The sequence below is a fragment of the Zeus faber genome (genome assembly GCF_960531495.2).
Source record: "Zeus faber genome assembly, chromosome: 2".
Lineage (NCBI taxonomy): Eukaryota > Metazoa > Chordata > Actinopteri > Zeiformes > Zeidae > Zeus > Zeus faber.
In genome coordinates this window covers 24,816,784-24,837,233 of record NC_137189.1, presented here as the reverse complement: position 1 = coordinate 24,837,233, position 20,450 = coordinate 24,816,784, and the positions used below count along the sequence as shown (strand labels likewise).

At 43.9% G+C, this 20,450-nt stretch overlaps 1 protein-coding gene across 1 annotated transcript; it reads left to right on the top strand.

Annotated features, from left to right (window-relative positions):
- Positions 1-724: 724 nt before the first annotated feature.
- atp7b (ATPase copper transporting beta) lies at positions 725-20,413 on the top strand (the record flags this gene model as incomplete). Its single annotated transcript, XM_080023796.1, has 21 exons — positions 725-735; positions 831-942; positions 5,814-6,372; positions 7,718-7,951; positions 8,775-8,935; positions 9,823-9,984; positions 10,118-10,188; positions 10,709-10,892; positions 11,010-11,243; positions 11,952-12,043; positions 12,190-12,317; positions 12,532-12,686; positions 13,874-14,008; positions 14,343-14,537; positions 15,499-15,681; positions 15,960-16,281; positions 17,870-18,012; positions 18,697-18,900; positions 19,036-19,153; positions 19,874-19,976; positions 20,149-20,413. The coding sequence occupies 21 exons, from the start codon at positions 725-727 to the stop codon at positions 20,411-20,413; spliced, it is 3,771 nt and encodes a 1,256-aa protein (XP_079879922.1).
- Positions 20,414-20,450: the final 37 nt, after the last annotated feature.

Sequence of the window (20,450 nt, the reverse complement as noted above, 5' to 3'; positions counted from 1 at the left end):
AAACAGATCATGCAAGAGTCTCTGCTTCATTTAAATATTTATCACCTGACATACAGAGCTCAAAGTTCTGAGGCACCATGCCTGATTTCAGGCATACAGGAGTTTTAAATTCATATAATATATGATTCAATACATTGTACACATTTCTGCCTGGACAACTTTTCAGGCTCACAGATCTTTTTTTGCTTTAATCTCTGGACATGTCACCTGGTTCAGATTTGAATAAAAATGTATTTTAGCACATTGCTTTACATCAGCAAATGATGAAAAACATTACCAATATGTGGTTTATTTTCTTTGGAGCATTTTGCTGCCGTTCGTTGCCATGAATTGAGATGTCATGAAACATGATTTCCCTTTACATTTCTTGATTTTGGGAGATCATTCTGCAATATTTGACCTTTCTTGAAATTTGAAAAGCTTGACTTGCTTTAATTGCATTTGACAACAAAAAGTATGTGGATTATGAAACTATAAAAATAATTACATATATAATTGTATATATTTAGTGTATATCTAATTGTATATACTTATATTTTTATTTACGTATATATTAAAGAGGCCTGTATATTTAGAACTTCAGTTTCTTGAAAGGTGCTTATAAATCACAGTTATTAATAATAATATTACTACTATTATTCTGAAAAATCCATATCTGCTACACTACAATGTTCCATCGCCGCTAAATAATAAAAAGCTTAGATCTCAGTGCACAGTGCGGCTCATGGGGCGCAGGTCTTTGTGTGTGTGTGTGTGTGTATGTGTGTGTGCGTGTACGTGCGTGTGAGTGAGTGTGTCTGTCTGTGTCTGATCCGGATCCCGCTCCGCAGCCTCCCAGTCATGTTCGGCTCCGGGACCCGGGACGGAGGCTCCAGAGGCGGGTCCGCATCGAGCGGCGCCTCGGAGCGGATCCTCATGGTGGAGAGCGGCGCAGAGCTCCAGGTAGGCCTGGAAAACATGGAAAATATGGGAAAATATTAATACTACCGGGCAGAGCTGAGTTTGGTGTTTAAACTGGAAAAACAAACTTTTATTCTTTATAATTAAACCTAACTTCGGTTTCCATTCTGAAGTCCAGACTCCACAGCCTTTATATTTATATTTTTCTCTATTTATACTTTTCTATTTCCTAAAAATATTCACAGCTTTTTGTGACTTTACTGAAAGTTCAGTCATTTCTCCTCTCAGTGAAAGTGTTCTAAAAAGGACTTTAAGTACAAGTATTTATTCACTGTACGAGCTGCGCTGTGTGATCCACACACGGCATGTGGCGGACCCCGCCACCTCTGATAGCATTTTGTGAAACCAGGGTAATTTTATTTTAAAGATCTGTTTCCACTGGGTCTCTGTTTAATATTCCGAAAGTAATGTCTCTTTGTTTTCAGCTGCATGTTATGGGATGCATTCCCTGTCTTAACTGCAGTATATGTATTTCATGTTGTTTTTATGGTTGAAACTTTTTTTAAGAGTTTTACTTCCAGTACTACATTATGTCATTTACTAGTTGTACTTTGAACTGCAGTAAAACTCTGTCTATTTGACTGAGCGTGACCTCTGGGAAGGTACTCGCCCTGTAAAAACACAAAAATTAATGTGTGTAACGCTGTTAAACGGACAAATTAAATATAGTAAGTTATAAATGTAAACATAACAGAGTCTATAATAGTTCATAAAGTGCTGTTGATCCTTTCTTTCTGCAGATACTGATTATAATTTATAATGAAACATAACAGGAGTCAATTATAAGGAAATATATATACATATAAATATAATATACAAAAATTAACGAGTTAAGGCAGTTGTGAGAGTAAAAAGTACAGATATTCGTTTAAAAGGTAATGGAGTCAAAGCTGAAAGTCTCCGAACCGGAACTTGAACAAAGTTCTTAAGAACAGCAATAAAGTACTTAGTCACTTGACATAGCTGGAGACTGTGCATTACAGAGAGAAATACTTTTAAACTTTGCTTTTCAGCCACCGTATCATGAGAGGCCACCAGGGGCGCCATGAACATTTCTTTTTTTAAATTTGACTTTAAAACAAATAAATAAATATATTACAATATTACAACCAGCTCAGGTGTTCCAGTTGATCAGTTCCATCGGAACAAGATTCACTCTGAGAATCAGAACGGCGCGAAGCGATGGGAGGGTCAAACGTTTTCTGAGAGCCGTTCCTGACGAGTCCCTCAGCGAAATGAGTCGGTCAGTTTGGTTCAGTCGATGAAACGCACGGTGAGCGAGGGAGGACTTCCCGAACGATGAACGACGAGAAGAGTCACTCTCAGTGTGAATGGAATCTTTCACAGGAATCCTTCGCTACACACACTATAGATTCAATGCGCTGAAGTAATATCATTTTTATCGATATTGAGCTGGGAGCCTCCACCGAGGGCCCTAGACGTCCAGACCTTCCCAGGACCTGGTCCCGCTCCTCTGGACTGAGGAGACAAACTGGACCTGACTCTAAGAGGAGTCACACCGCTCAGATTAGAGTCACGCGGCACCATGCAGGACGTGCACGGTGTGGGGGGGGGGGGGGGCCGTACACTTGGGAACAGCCGGGGTGTGACTGAGGGCACTGCACTGAAAACAGGGAGATGCGTCATTCCTCCCCTCAGTCCTCCTGCAGTGAAAATCCATTCCGGGATTCTGAGTCACCCATGTAACACTAATTAGCATCACCGCTGGAAAACATGGAAACCGGTCTACTACCTCCTGGACCTCCTGGACCATCTGTCATGCCCGTCAGAGAGTTTCTCAAACTGCGGTCTGAGGAACGTCGGAAGTCTGTGACTCGTCTCAGTATTGATCGGGACCAAAAGAGATGAAAGGAGGGATTTCTGTGTCACTGCAACACTCGCTGTAAAAAAAATAGAAAATATAAATGTATGTTTAAAATACTAAACATGTACGCATTGAGAGTGGTTACAATTAAATCATATTCGTGTGTGTGTGTGTGTGTGTGTATGTGTGTGTGTGTGTGTAGCAGTTATAATGTAATGGGTTAAGGTATTAGAAAAAGTGAAGAAATGGCCTCCCACCCAAGAATTATTTGGCAAGAACGGAGAAGGTAAGAACGGAGTTAAAAGAAATTAAATATTAACCTGCAGCTGATTCAGTTGAACAACTTTTAACAGAAGCTACAGAAGCTGTGAGTGGAACAGATTGTATTTGTATTAGTATGTATTAATGGATTGAATTTTGGAGTTTTAGCCAAATCTCTGACTCCAGCGAGATTGATCCATATTGAGCTGTAATTATATATTTTTGAAGGCTCCTTAGATTGTCTTTGATTTAAAAAATACTTTACACATGATTTACACATTTGTGGAATTTGTGTGATTAAAATCATGGCGAGGGAATTTTTTGTGGGGATCCAGAAGTGGATAGAACTCCAGGTCCAGAAAGGCCAATTCCCAGACTTTCCCTCCTGCACTGATCTCTGGGTTGATGCCGATCAGTGAATCCACATGGTGGAGTGTAAATCCTGGAATGGAGTTCAATTTTCTGGACCTGGATTTTCCTCATCAAGTTCAAGTTCAAGAGATTATTTGTCACATACATATACATACGGTCATACATCAGGACAGTAATACGTGACCAAATGTTGCACACATCTACTGGTATAGATAACCTGGGTGGAACATTTTTAAAGATTGCAACTAGGTCACTTTCCAAACCAATATGTCATATTATTAATAGATGCCTGCTCACTGGGACCTGCCCTGAGCTACGGAAAGAGTCTGAAGTCATAGCCTTACCCAAAGATTGAATAGCAGCTTTCACTGGCTCCAATTAGACCTAGTATACACCCTGTGCTGAGAAGATCATTTTTAATCAGATGTTAAATTATTTTAGTAGAAATGGACTACTTACAAAAGCAGGGCTGCTGGATGGTCGCGGCGGTGACTGCTGTGCGGAGCAGCTAGCTGTAGGCGGTTACCCATGGTGGTTGCTGCGGCTGCTTCTCCCCCGGCCCCCTGGGTGCTGCTGCTGCCATTCCGTAGAGGGTTGGTGCTGGGGCCACCCGTTGATCCGCAGGTGGTTCCAGGGTGTCTTCAGACGGCCCCTCTGTGACCCTTCCGCTTGCCGGAGAGTCCCTGTTCAGGCCAAAACTAGATGTATTGTATTTGGTGGTTGTTCTGGAGGACAGTCCAGTTATTTGATCAAGTGCTGCTGAGAAACATCTATGATGGGAATTGTATTTATTACTTTGCTATGTTATGTGACCATGACCATATAAAGTTGTGTGTGTAACAATATATCTGAATCTATGTAATCACATATCAGCACATACTGTCTGTGTTAATTCCCACAGACAGTAGTGAACTATCTAAAGAGATAAACTATACATTCATTCATTCCTTTTTGCACAGAACAGAGCAGCCAAATCAACTCTTCATTGTTCTTCCCATGCTAATGTATTTAAGATGCATAAGCTTTTATCATGAATAGCTGTGGAGGCTAAATTAAACTCTTGTCTTCTGTTATTCATGTAAAATGTTATTTGGAATAATACACCACATTTTTTTGTGTAAAAACTAGTATAAACTGTTATTTTGTCATGGGTATAATACACGCAGAGTGAGCACTGGTCATCTGGTGGTGCCAAGTCCCCGAACAAATTGTATGATGAGAACTGTTCTTTATAGAGCTGCCTCTACCTGGAATGCTCCCCATAAGCATCAGACGGACCAAAAGTCGATTTTATTTTAAAAAGTTACTAAACCAAAAATAGATGTATCTCATATAGATGTTATTGTTTTTGCTGATTCGGAACCTTACATTGTTTTTATTTTCTTTTTATTGTTGTGCATTTGTGACAACTTTGTTTTTCTTTTCATTGTAGGTTACTATTGTTTATTATTTCATATGTAGAGTAATTTCACTTATTTTCAGATTTTTATATTTGGCTTGTTTTGCCTTTTTGTTTTATTGATACAGTGTGATTTTAATTACTGTTTGTTTTTATTATCGTTGTTTTTGTGTGGACCCCAGGAAGATTAGTGACCACTCTGTGGAAGATAATGGGGATTCAAATTAAGAAAATATAGAATATATAAAGAATAAATGTGGCCATGTATTACTGCAGACCGGCCCTGTGATCATTGACCTGTAGCTTAAGGTACAGAACCAACAACCACGTGACGCTGCATAACCATTAAACCTGATTGTGACATACAAGGTCGCGTTGTCAAGTGTCACTCTGCGGGACCCAGCATTGGCTCCTGCACTTGCACCAGATCGGACTGATCGGTGCGACGAGTGTCGATTGGTCGTGGGTGAACCCCCTGGGCGGGTGATTCTGGAGTTGCGTTGGTTTGTTAGTTGCAGGGCCCGGCTCCAGGCCTATGGTCTGTGCTGACAGCCCAGGTCCTGGGTTGAGGACTTATCTTATACATTTGTAGGATCTGTAATTCTGTAGTGCTGTTGTTCTGTAGCTATAGCTCTGTGTCTAAGTAGCTCTGTTGCTTGTAGGTTTTGTGGTTCTATAGCTCTGTGGCTCTGTTGGTTCTGACCTCAGACTCCAGCACTAATTTGGACTATCCCACACACTCATGGGTGGGCACATCACACACATACACGCATGCAGACACATTACACACACACACATACCCTTGTCCCCTGTCATTCCATAAGTCATCCGTAGGAGTTGTTGAACAGCGGTTCAGGATGATGATGAAGATTGGCTTCGCAGATTTGAGTTTAATTTCACTCAGGGTTGGATGTAAAGGGATCAAACACCCTGCTGACAGCATAGGTTAAAAATATAATACAATAAACTAGGTGTTCCTTTTTGGTGCCTTTCCAGGGGAATTGCCATGGTGTCCAGAACCATGCCTACGAGTTTGGGAGCCAGAGCGAGCTGCATCGTCCGTGGAGCTCCGTCTCAATGGCTATCTTCAGGCTCCCGGGTCCCCTCCGCGAGAGCCAGGCGACCTCCCTGTCTCCAGCAGGGTCCGGTGCGGCTGAGGTGGTCCAGATGGACTACAACTCTTTGGCCGTTACTGCCAGACAGACTGCCACAGATCAGGATCAGGAGGTGGAGCTCCGGACCAAGGACCAGGAGGTGGAGTTCCGGTCCATGGACCAGGAGTTGGAGCTCCAGTCCATGGACTGTGAAGAAGGTTTTGGACCGGCGGCCATGTTGGAGTCCTGGACCCGGGAGGTGACAGTCTGCATCACGGGGATGACGTGCATGTCCTGCGTCCGGTCCATCGAGGAGACAGTCATCCAGAAGGATGGCGTCCGGTCCGTCACAGTGTCTCTTGCGGACAAGAAGGGAACCCTGACCTTTGACCCCCGGCTCATCGACCCAGAGCAGGTCAGGGCGGCCATTGAGGACATGGGCTTCACAGCAACGCTGGAAGGTACCTGTCTGTCTGTCTCTGTCTGTCTGTCTGTCTGTCTGTCCGTCTGTCTGTCCCGTCCCTCTGTCTGTCTGCCTATCTGTGTGTCGTAGAGGTGAAGTAGATTAGTGGTAGAGTAGAGGTAGGGTGGAGTCGAGGTACAGTAGAAGTCCAGTAGAGGTAGTAGAGAAAGAGCGGGGGCAGAAGTACAATAGAAGTAAAGGTAGAGTAGAGGTAGAAGTACAGTAGAGGTAGAGTAGATTAGAGGTAGAGTGGACCGTTTGTGGCTGATTTTAACTGTTTCTTCCTCTCAACCCATTTGTTGCTGGTATCCATGGTAACCAGAGCAGCATTCCTTCTAGTGGACGCTGTCAGGCTCTCTGGGTGTCACTGGAGGATTTAATGTCAGCATCGCTGCCAAGAACTCTTTAATCGACCTGTTCCAGAAGCAGACGTCAAGGTCACAAATACAAAAATAAGTTTTAAGTCCACCAAAGTGTAGGTAGATAAATCTGATACTGAAATTGGTTTCAAATTGAATGATATGAGATTATATAAGACGGTACTTTATTGATTATTTATTAAATACATTTATTCCTTAATTAATGGAATTCAGATGTTTTTGCCGCTCTGCGAGGAACAAGAAGACACTAGCTAACACATAACGCTAATACATACAAATTAAAATTGAGTAATATACATTGCAGCCTCACAGCAGCTGACATTAAAATTGGCCAAAAAAATAAAATAAATTAAATCGAGAGAAAAAAAAAATCATTATATTATATACATTTTGGCAAATACGATAATATCAGAAAATATATCATATGATAAATGGTAAATTTAACCATAATATGGTAAATGATACCATAATATAATAAATATACAGCGTAGGTTTACAATTAAATAAAAATAATTACAATACAATCAAAGTAAAATACAAATAAATAAAGAAGTTCTAAATTCTTTTTGATTTATTGATTTACGATCAGCCTCGTGATGGGAAGTCTAAAAGCTTCAAATCCTGGCCGGGAGTATCCATAGGAGGGCCATTTAATGAGCCAACCAGCTGCTCCCCAAGTGCCCTTGAGCAAGACAAGGCGCCCCTCATACAATAACAATGTTAACAATGGAGGATTCTAGGACGATGGCAAGAGCTTTGGTCAGGGAGCAACCTGAATGACGGGGTCTTTGTTTTCAGTGGAGAAGTACTCATGTCCTCAAAGTACGAGTACAAGTACAAGTACCCTGAGAAAGTTTTGGTGAAATTCCTCCGTTCAACTTCTATTCAAATTAAACTCGTAAAGTTCTTTATGTTAAATGTTGTTTTTGCTATCTTTTTGTCAGTATTCTCTCTCGTCTTCAGGTCACACCAAGAGTCTCCAGGACTCCCCCCTAGCAGCAGATGCCGCCTCCGGGTCCGATGTCGCCGGTTCGGAACGGAGTCAAGCGATCGTCGTAGGTAACGGCAAGGGGTCCAGGATAAGTGCCCCCACCGCCCCCCCTGCCATGCACGTGCAGAAGTGCATGATTGGCGTCATGGGCATGACGTGCACGTCCTGCGTGGCGAGTGTGGAGAAGTACCTGCTGCAGCACCCAGGTCAGGGGGCGAGGCTACATCAGTCTGAGCTCTGGGCCAGGGGGTGGGGTTACATCAGTCTGACCAGGGGGCGTGACAAATTTTGTGTGACAGCTGGACCCGGGGACAGGGATAAAATGGTGTGACTGGACCAGTGTGCGGGACTAAAACAATGAGAAGGCTGTACCAGAGGGCAGGGCTAAACCAGCGTTAGGTCTGATAGGATCCATCTCGATGTTTCTGGCAAAGCATTGATCACCTTTACAAACTAGCATGGTAGCATACTACTCTAACAATATACGGGACATATTAAGTATATTTAGAATTTACACACATTTACAGAAAGTGTATTTTTATTTATAGCTTCAAGTATGTCTAAAGTAACAATGATAATAATAATAATAATACTATTATGCTTGAAAGTATACTTTCTCTTTCCAAAGAGTAATATACCTTTTTATACACACATGAATAATGTGATCATGTGAAAGAGGAATTTTGTCGCCAAATCACCATGGCAACGAACTGTTTCCACTCAAGTGTTTGACATTTTAGTCTGATCCTTTTACATTAAAATGGGATTAGACAACCCCCCCTCCCCACGTCTCAGTTTCCACTGAAACCTCACGTCTATGGAACGTCGCCTAAGCAGCAAATTGCGGATGAACTTTATATATTTGAAAAAAGTTCTGGTGAAGTGAAATTCCTCCATTCTACACTGTATTAAAGTAAAAGTCATACCAGCAAAATCATGTTTCTGGGGACCCACTGGAGCCTTTGGAAGGACCACCTGGGTGTCCCCGGACCCAACGCTGAGGGCCGCTGCCTTGTTGTTTCCCTGCAGGCATAGTGTCGGTGCTGGTGGCCCTTATGGCGGGGAGGGCCGAGGTGACCTTCGACCCCGACGTTCTGGACCCCTCTGCCGTTGCCCGGCTGGTGGAGGACCTGGGCTATAAAGCCACGATGCTCCAGGACCAGGCCACGTCTGGGGAGCTGGACCTCACCGTCAGTACATATACACTCTGATTTATAATATATAGCATTACATTGAGGATTATTCTATGTAAGAGATAACGTGCATCCAGGCGGTCATTATCACTAAATAACCGACAGGGTGGCCAGGTCTGGTATCCCTCTGGAGGTTATTACCATCTGACTGCACATTATCCTGCTTATTACACACTACTAAATAAAATAATCCATTGACCACGATTTAATAACTAGTATTTGTTTTTAGAACTTGTATGACAATTTTTATGACTAGTATGACTATGTGGCAGTTTAGATTGCCACACTGAATACAACCCTGAACACCCCAAGTGGCGTATTCAGGGTCCTCTGGCACAGAGACACAGACAATAGGGTTGAGAAAACACAAGATTATTGTGGCGAGTTGGAGCAGATGGCGACATTTCAGGAGAAGGGCTCCTCTCCTGAGTGTGTGTGGGGATGGGGGTTTTACCTGTTGCTCGTTAGACCAACCAACGAGCAACAGGTAGGCAGCCACTCTGATTCTCGGTCCCAATTACCTAGACCCAGGACAGGTGTGGCTGCTCAAACCACACCATCACCACACCACAGACTACTTTTATTATTAGCACACCAATTTTATAACCAGTATGTATAATCTATAACTAGTATGACTAGTTGATTAAACTGTTATTTGTTTTTTTTATAACTAGTAGTTTAAGAGCTTCCACTGAGAAAAATAGTCACAGCAGCATAATGAACTATTCTCCTATATATGAATCAAATATTTACCATAATAACTATAATTTCATATAATAATAACCTCTTTAGTGTTATAAATATAATAAACATCATATAAATATAATATAAACATATAAATATAATTGTTTTTTTCTCTAATGTTTTTTATGTTTAATGTAAAGGTGTCAGGGATGACGTGCGCGTCCTGCGTGCACTCCATCCAGAGCCGGCTCTGCAGCACCGCCGGTGTCCTCGCCGCCTCCGTCGCCCTTGCAACCAACAAAGCTCACATCCAGTTCAACCCTGAGATGCTGGGAGCACGAGACATCATCAGGGTCATCGAGGTCAGTAAGCTTTCTGCCCCAACGCAGATAATAATACTAATAATAATATGAAGTACGAGTAATAATATAGTAGTAATAATAATAATAGAACAAAATAATAGCAACCATAATAACCCCCTGTCTGTTCCTCCAGGACCTGGGTTTCCAGGCCACTCTGCAGAAAGCTGGTTTCCAGAGCATCGACCACAGCAAAGAGATTAAACAGCAAGTTTCTCTTTCTTTCTGTTTTTATTTTCTTTCTGTTTAGTCAGTGCTTGTAGTTATTGTTCTTTAAGGAGAATCTTCAAACCCTTCAACCCTCATATTATCTGCTGCCCTTTTCAAACACTGTCCTGGTTTTATTAAAAAGTGAAAACATCATTCTTTACACACTTGCTTGGCTTGCTGTCGTAGTGTCGGATTCAAAATTTGATGCAATAGTTGAACATTTTAATGCATCTGGACACTGGATTGAATACAGAAATTTCTGCAGCACAGAAGGGTGTGGCAGGGCGGGGCTTATTGGCTGTGTCGGTCACAGAGGGGTGGCGCTAATTGCAAATAGGCTGGGTCTATCACAGAGGGGCGGAGCTTATCGCATGCTGTTTCCGTCTCTCTGTAGAAATTAATGAAACTTCCCGTGAGTTGTTGTCATTAGTCAGACTTTAGCTTGGGTTTTGATAGGCTAGCGCTCCCTCTAGTGGTCCAAACCCCTCACTATAACACCAAGGTGGTGGTCCTGCAGGTGGAGGAACTCCTTCCTGTTCAGCCTGGTGTTCGGGGTTCCTGTCATGGGCCTGATGATCTACATGATGGTGATGGACAGTTACCATGGAGACCATGGAGGGTCCATGCCCCAGGAGCAGAACCTGCTGCCTGGACTGTCCTTCCTGAACCTGGTCTTCTTCCTGCTCTGTACCCCTGTCCAGGTACCAGGATCAGATTAAGTTAATTTAATGTAATTTAACTTAATATGATATAACCCAGTAGGATCTACTCTAGCCAAATGTAATATAATTGAATCCAATCTAATCTAATCTGTCCAGATCTTTGGTGGGCGATACTTCTACATGCAGGCCTATCGCTCCTTGCGTCATTGGCAGGCCAACATGGACGTCCTGATTGTGCTAGCCACCTCGGTGGCCTACGTCTACTCCTGCGTGGTCCTCCTGGTCGCCATGGGCGAAGGTGCAAGTCACAGCCCTGTCACCTTCTTCGACACTCCCCCCATGCTCTTTGTCTTTATTGCCCTGGGACGGTGGCTGGAGCACATCGCCAAGGTAACCAGCAACGGATGAGAGATGGACAGAGAGATGGATAATAGGTACATATATAGATGGATGGATAGATAGGTAGGAGGGTAAAAAGAGAGATAAGTAGGTAGGGTAGATGGCTAGGTAGGTACATGTCGGTAGATTAGTAGAGATGGTAGGTACAGTAGGTAGGTAGGTAGGTAGAGATGGTAGGTACACTAGGTAGGTAGAGATGGTAAGTACAGTAGTAGGTAGGTAGAGATGGTAGGTACAGTACGTAGTTAGAGATGGCAAGTACAGTCAGTGGGTAGGTAGGTAGGTAGAGATGGTAGGTACAGTATGTAGGTAGGTAGAGATTGTAGGTACAGTAGGTAGGTAGGTAGGTAGGGAAGGGCTACGTAGGTACTGTAGGGGGCCAGTTAGGGTGAGTAGGTTTAGACATCAAAGGATCTCGATCAATTTTCAATAATTTTTTTATTTATTGAGACTCAACACTCGAACGAAAAGACGCAACAGCCCTGAGTCACGAGTCACACATGCGCCCCAAGAAGAGGCAGCGACTCCTGAACCGGGCCGCCAACGAGATCTTCCATTCTCAACTCTTCTGTCTCATTCACCTGAAGTTACATCGGCTGAATCATACGAAGAGTCGGAAAATTGAACAAACAGTTTCACTGAGTCACGTGTAGAGAATCGAATCTCTAAAAAGAGTCAGACCTTTCATCACTATTGCAGAGTAAGACCTCGGAGGCTCTGTCCAAGCTCATGTCTCTTCAGGCCACGGACGCTACCATCATCACACTAGGCCCAAATCTCTCCATCCTCAGGTGAATCCTTTAATCACTGAGTGAGGATAATGAATTGTATTATTTGGTTATACATCAGTGAATTTCCTCTGATTGAGCAAAAATGAATCTGCTCCCGTTGCTGCTGTGCACATTGTGCGTGTACATTGTGGGCGTGCATGCTGCAGGGAGGAGCAGGTGGTGGTGGAGCTGGTCCAGCGGGGCGATGTGGTGAAGGTGGCTCCGGGGGGGAAGTTCCCCGTGGACGGGAAGGTGATCGAGGGAAACTCCATGGCCAACGAGTCACTGATCACAGGTACCAGGTCACCACGCAGTGTTGGTCCTTCGTTTGTCTTCATGTCTTTTATTCAGTAAGTATGTGTGTAATAAGCAGGATAATGTGCAGCCAGACGGCCGTTATCACTAAATAACCTCCTTCAGAGGTATACCAACCTGTTAGAGGTATTTAGAAATAAGAGGTAAGCCTCTTAGTTAAGATAAGGTGTTGTTACGTGTGCCCCTTCCCACAGGGGAGCCCATGCCGGTCAGCAAGCGGGGGGGAAGCTCCGTCATCGCCGGCTCCATCAACGGCCATGGAGCTCTGCTGGTGGAGGCCACCCACGTAGGGGCAGATACCACCCTGTCCCAGATAGTACGGCTAGTGGAGCAGGCCCAGACGTCCAAGGTACCTGTCTGCCACTCTGTCTGTCTGTCTGTCAGGAAGGATGGAAGTGGCGCCTCTGAGTGGCTATAGTGGCGCCGCCCCTTGCGGCCGCCTGCGCCGGCGCTCCGGTCCACTTTTTCACATTTTAGTATTTTTTCAGTTTTTTTATCATAATGTCCGCCAAAAAAGCATCGGCAGTTATTTCTTACGGCTGCGATGCACTCGTGGATATAAAAACTTCCCTAAACGAACATCTTTGGGACTTTTTATCCGTGGAAGTAGAGTGGCCGACTGAAATTCTACGAGCGAATATGCTCAACAACAACAACAAAAATAGAGCCTCTGTTCCACGAGCGGGCCCACGGAGGAAGCACCATGGTAAACAAGGCGGCATTCGGGTCATAATGAGGACGCAACCTTACCGTCCACCTCTGCCAAGCATCCTTCTTGCCAACATTCAGTCTCTGGAGAACAAGATGGATGCACTTCGAGCGAGGATTAAATTCCAACGAGATACGAGGAACTGTTGCGTCTGAGACTGGGAGCGACTGAGACTGGGTTTTTTCCCGCAAGCCATAAGAACTGTCAATGTCTGTCACTGAGCCACACACATAGGCTCCACTACCTTACTGTACTGTATGTAGCATACTGTACCGCATACTGTGTCACTGTTATGGGTGGGTGTATACTGTGCTGTATTATCCCACAAACACTACCTCACTTTATTCACATGCCACTTTAATGCACATATCTGTATTTACATAATTGCCTATCCCATATACATAAGTCTATCCCATATACGTAAGCCTATTCCCTTTATCTATTCTATTTTATTTTATTTTATTTTATTTTATTTTATTCTATATATTTTTATTTTATTCTATAAGCATTCGACTTACTGTATTACGTTTTAGGAATCAGTTAGTTGGTCTAGTAGAAATACATTTTCTTAGGTAGCTACTGTGTTCAGTCTAGGACATATTGTGTCTAATCACCGGGTGCGTTGCATTAACATTTCATTGCATATATGTATGAAAGTATGTATATGTATGTGACGAATAAACCTCTTGAATCTTGGAGGTATATGGGTAAGAAGGAAGGAAGGAAGGAAGGAAGGAAGGATGGAAGGACTGAAGTTCCAAATACAGTATATTTGCCTATTATATTGGTCTGTGTCTCTCCCTCTCCCTCCCTCCCTCCCCTCTCAGGCTCCCATCCAGCAGTTTGCAGATAGACTCAGTGGATACTTTGTTCCCTTCATCGTCTGCGTCTCTCTGCTTACGCTGTTCGTCTGGTTGCTGATCGGATTCTACGACTTCCACATCGTAAAGGAAAACTTCCCTGTGAGTCTGAGTTTACTGACTAACTAACTAACCGACCAACCAATCAACCAACCAACCAACCAACCAACCAACCAACCAACTAACTAAATGTATTATTAGATTATTTTCACATCATCGATAAAGAAAAATAAATGATTTTGGTAGATTTGGGAGGCTCTCTTACTTTGTTCAGTTTCCTGTAATTTCTTGCACAGCCCCCTGCTGTGAAGCTTGGTACTGCAGCTTGAGTTGCAACACATCTCAGAGTGCAGCGACACCTGAAGGTAGCTGTGTTTGTTTGTTTGTTTGTTTGTTTGTTTGGCTCCTCACCCGCAATTGCAATTCTCACCACCAGGGCTTCGACTCCTCCGTCTCCCAGACGCAGGTGGTGGTACGCTTCGCCGTCCAGACCTCCATCACCGTTCTGTCCATCGCCTGCCCTTGCTCCCTGGGGCTGGCCACGCCCACCGCCGTCATGGTGGGCACGGGGGTGGGCGCCCAGAATGGGATCCTTATCAAGGGTGGAGGGCCGCTGGAGATGGCCCACAAGGTGACCCCCACATCACCCCTGCATGACCTCATATGACACACATAGCCTTCACTTGACCCCACCTCACCCTTTATAACCTTCACATTACCCCTGTATGACCCCCATATGACCCCACATGACCCCAACAGGACCCCAAGTTCAATACCTGATAATGTTGTAACAGTGGTGTAATAACGGTCTTACAGCAGTGTAATAACTTTATAGTAACGGTGTAATAATGGTAGTTGGACAGGCAGATCGGTGCGGCGTCAGCAGTGATGCAGGCGTTGTACCGGACCGCTGTGGTGAAGACGAAGACAAAGCTCTCAATTTACCAGTTAATTTACGTTCCAACCCTCAGCTATGGTCATGAGCTTTGGGTAGTGACCAAAAGAACGAGATCACGAATACAAGCGGTCGAAATGAGTTTCCTCTGCAGGGTGGCTGGGCTCAGCCTTAGCAATAGGGTGAGGAGCTCGGACATCCAGAGGGAGCTCGGAGTAGAGCCGCTACTCCTTCGCATCAAAAGGAGCCGGTTGGAGTGGTTCCGGCATCTGATCAGGATGCCTCCTGGGCGCCTTCCTTTGGAGGTTTTCCGGGCACGTCCAACTGGTAGGAGACCACGGGGTAGACCCAGAACGCGCTGGAGGGATTACATATCCCAGCTGGCCTGGGAACTCCTCGGGGTCCCCCAGGAGGAACTGGAAAACGTTGCCGGGGAGAAGGGGGCCTGGAGCTCCTCGCTTAGCCTGCTGCCACCGCGACCCAGCCCCGGATAAGCGGAGGAAAATGGATGGATGGATGTAATAATGGTGTAACAGCAGTGCAATATCTTTATAATAACGGTGTAACAGCAGTGTAATTACTTTATAATAACAGTGTAATAACGGTGTAACAGCAGTGTAATAATGATGCAACAGCAGTGCACTGGCAATGTAGTACCAGTCTAGTACCACTCCCTCCAGTATCCCTCCCTCCTCAGATCAGGGTGGTGGTGTTTGATAAGACAGGCACCATCACCCACGGCGTGCCCCGTGTGACCCGGGTCCTGGTGCTGTGGGAGGTGGCTCGCATGCCGCTTAGAAAGGTCCTGGCCCTGGTGGGCACAGCGGAGAACTGCAGTGAACACCCGCTGGGCCAGGCCGTGGCCCGCCACTGCAAGGAGGTGGGGGCACCCTGCTTTACTGCATTATTTTACAGATATCTGGACTTTCACTGCATTACTTCAGAAACATCTGTATTTTTACAATACATTTCATATACTTTTTACTCTACATTTCAGATATTTGTACTTGAACTTTTTACTCCACTTCTTCGACTGCATGTTGTTGACTTGGACGTCTTGCTTTGTGTACTTGTCTGTACATGCACCTGTGAACCCTCGTGGACCCCTGTGGACCTTCATGAACCCTCCTGTGCCCCTCTGGACCGCCGCTGCCCCAGGAGCTGGGTTCGGGGGTCCTGGGATCCTGCCAGGACTTCCAGGCGGTGCCAGGCTGTGGGATCAGTTGCAGGGTTTCCAATGTGGAGTCGCTGCTGGGTGCGGCTGGCCAGCAGCTCCACCTGCGGGGAGCGACTATGGACGAGAGCAGCCTGGAGGCCGGTGGGGGGGCGGCGCCCCCTGCAGGCGAGCCAGCTTACTGCGTCCTGATCGGGAACAGAGAGTGGATGAGCAGGAACGGTCTCCATGTTGGACCCGACCTGGAAGCCGCCATGCAGAGCCACGAGACCAAGGGCCAGACCGCCGTGCTGGCTGCCATCGATGGTGAGATGAGATGAGATGAGGTTAAGATGAAAAGAGATAAGATGGAAGAGATAAAGATATGATAAAGGTCAAATTAGATACAATAAGATAAAATGAGATAAGGCCATATTAAAATTACATCCAACACAATGAAACATCATGGATTCATTCATTTTGCCTGATGGTTCACTTGGAAAACCATATTTTTTTATTTTATGTTTGTTGTAATTTTAATATAAATATAAATATAAATATATAGAAAAAGCCCCATCTTTGAAGGAAAATGTATATTTAGTCGTAGAAAGATATTCTGAGTTTTGTTGGAAAGTAGAGAATTCACACTAAACGTACAAACAGGGATCTTTCTGGTCAATAACGGGAAAAAGACTGACCTTTTGGCTTTTTTTTGTTTTATGCCTGAAACAACAATAATAATTAAAAAATGTCCTTCTGTTTTTTCCTAAATGAGGAAATAACAGTTACATCAGTTCTGAATTCTGATGTAAAATATCACAGGCGCTGCTTAACAGCTTTGTTTAAAAAAAAACCCCAATACTTAGTTGCACATGTGACATTTATTCTGAATAATTCTTACATTAAAATCCCATATAGCTGTTTATTAAACTTCATTACTCATCATTAAATCAGCATAAATATAATCAGTTCATCAAACCATCGATTGAAAACATATTTAGTTCCACATTTAAAGAGGACCTGACTGGAGCGCTCATACACAGCAACTCCTGGTGGCAATATCTCGTTCCTGCAACGATGCCAACAAATTCTGTATTTGTTTTAGTGTTTTTAAAGTATGATGCAAAGGCTGCGAGACAAAAAATATATATAATTAAATGAATCTGGGGAAAAAATATATACACAACAAAGTATGTATGTGCAAAAATATATTGCAAAATATATGTTATGAATATGAATGTACAGTATACACAGGAAAATACTGTAACATACACCACAAAACACGACATAAAGTTCCACATTCCATCTCAACATCACTGCTCTGCGGAGAAACCATCAAAAAAACAACAACAATTTAACAACTTTTAAACGAGTTGGAGAGAAACAGGAAGTCACACTTCGCTAACCCTGTTAGCATCCAGGCTAATGGCGGAACCATTAGAGGGCGCACGTGTCACAGCAGAGGTCATAAAAATAACCCCCAGGTAAGTAAACAGGTAGGAACCAAGGTGGGGAGATGGATGGATAGAGACGCAGGGAGATGAAATAATTATAAAAAATAGGCAATGAAAATAAAGTCACGGGGAAAAAGTGGAAACAAGAAATGGCGATAAACCTAAAAATTAACCGGAGGGAAAAAAAAAGTGAAAATGTACTGTAAACTAACCTATTTAAGTGTTTTTTTTACTAACATTGTTTTCTGGAAGTATATATTTTGAAGTGAGTGTATATTCTTATCCTATTCTATTTATATTATATTATACTATATATTTTGTGAATAACTGTACATACAATTTGAAACAATAAACAACAAAAATAAATAAAATATAGAAATAAACAGTGACGGACCAATCAGGTCACTCCCTGCTGACGTGTGTGTGTGTTTGTGTGTGTGTGTGTGTGTGTGTGTGTTCAGGAGTGCTGTGCGCCATGTTGGCGGTCTCTGACACGGTGAAGGCGGAGTCAGCGCTCGCTGTGCACACGCTGTGCAGCCTGGGCATGGAGGTCGTCATGGTAACCGGCGATAACAGACGCACGGCAAAAGCCATCGCTGCACAGGTACAAACACACACACACACACACACACACACACACACACACACACACACAAAGTTAAATTCTACTTTAAATACGTAAAAATGTATGTCTGTTCTTTGTTTTAGTTTAAATTAAATAATTTTAGTCTAGCATTTTAATAATGTGAGTATTATTAAAGTAAAATGACACAAAACAATGTCAAAACTTATAATACCGGTAATACTAATAATAACTAATAATACTAATAATACACTTCCTTAAATAAATACACTGCTATAATGCTGCTGCTATTTTTACTCTCATTATTACCATGTGTTATCCTATTACATCATATTATATCATAATATTATCCTACCATACGCTACAATTTTACTGAATGTTTTCAGAAAATAAGAATAGAACAAATTGTTTTTTCATGATTACTTGTCTATTTTTAGACATATTAATAACATTTTTTATATTTTTTACGTTAATAAATTTACATTATTAGACAATTCACTAATGCATGGTGTAAATAAAAACAGTGAAAGCGGGGCAATTTGTTTTCACTTGACCACCTGAACAGCGCCCCCTGCAGGTCCTCTCAGTGTGCCCCTTCTTTCCTCTTCTGCCCCCTGCAGGGCGTCTTCTGCCCTCTTCTTCCCTCTCAGTCTGCCCTCCTGCCCCCAGCAGGTGGCTTCAGTGTGTCTCTTCTGCCTCCTGCAGGTGGGCATCAGGAAGGTGTTTGCAGAGGTCCTTCCTGGCCACAAGGTGGCCAAGGTGCAGGAGCTGCAGGCTGGGGGGCGGCGTGTGGCCATGGTGGGCGACGGCGTCAACGACTCGCCCGCTCTCGCCCGCGCTGACGTGGGCATCGCCATCGGCACCGGCACCGATGTCGCCATCGAGGCCGCTGATGTCGTCCTGATCAGGGTGAGACGCCCTATGGTGGTGGAAATAATACGGGAAATACCAATAATTTGCTTAGATATAAAGTTTTAAAATGCTGAGATTTCGGACAAAACATTGGCAAAATATTATATTTAGTGATTAATGATTCTCCGTCAGAACGACCTGATGGACGTGGTCGCAAGTATCGAACTTTCTAAAAAGACGGTTAAGAGAATCCGGATCAACTTCCTGTTCGCTCTGATCTACAACCTGCTGGGCGTCCCCATCGCTGCAGGTCAGAGAGCACATGCACAGTCACATGAACACACACACACACAGCACGCACGCACGCATGCACGCACGCACGCACATACGCACACACACACACACACACACACACACACACACACACACACACACCCACACACACACACGTGCACATGGACACGCGCACACTAATAATAATAACTGATAATATGCTGATTGTTTTAATTGTATTTGTCCTCTTTGTATTCAGAAATCAAGAAAGATAATGTTCCGCCAGACGCTCATGATCACTTTATAATTAATATTAATAACCCAGCATTATTTTTCAATGGCGGTGATCAGCAGTCAGTTATTTGTGAATAATGTTAATAATGACCCTGTCCACGACAACCACTTCTTCTGGTTTCACTTCCCCCTTATTACTCCACCTACATCCTGATGCTAACACTAGCTAGTGGCGCCATCTGGTGGCGCTACATAGAAACTACAATGTGAGACTCATGTCCAGTTTTACATAAATTTGCTCTTAAACTAGACATATAAGTTATAAAATAATTATCAGTGTGTTATTTTATATATTTTATATATATATATATATATATATATATATATATATATAATTAAGTGGTGTATAATAAGCAGGATAATGTACAGCCAAACAGTCATTATCACTAAATAGCCTCATTCAGAGAGATCTTCAGTGATATCGCCCCCTGCTGTATGTTATCTCCTTCCTAACCTCCTCCAGGTGTGTTCATGCCGCTGGGTCTGGTTCTTCAGCCCTGGATGGGATCAGCAGCGATGGCCGCCTCCTCAGTGTCCGTGGTGCTGTCCTCCCTGCTGCTCAGGACGTAAGTGTGCACGATACTGCATGTTACCTCTCAGACGTTAGCTAGTTAGTTCTAATCTGAACTAGTTAAATCATTTAATTGTAATCTAAACTAGTTAATCTAGTTAGTCCTAATCTAAACGAGTTAAATTAGTTCTAATCTGAACTAGTTCACTGAGTTAGTCCCTCCCAAGGTTCAGGAAGACCTCCTCGGAGCTCTACGAGGCTCGGGCTCGGGGCCACATGAGGAGTCTGCGCTCGTCCCAGATCAGCACCCACCTGGGCCACGAGGCCCAGAGGTGGAGCCTGCAAGCTAAGAGGAGGGGCCCAGAGCCCCAGAGTTGTAGCCTGGCCCCCCAGGGCCTGAACGGGGTCCAGGGACCCCCCAGCGTTTCAGTCCGGGAGATAGAGCGCTACTCCCGCCTGCACCACAAGGCTGCACAGAACACCATCGTTTAGCAAAGGAAAAGGTGGACCCAGCGGGGCCTCGGGTCCA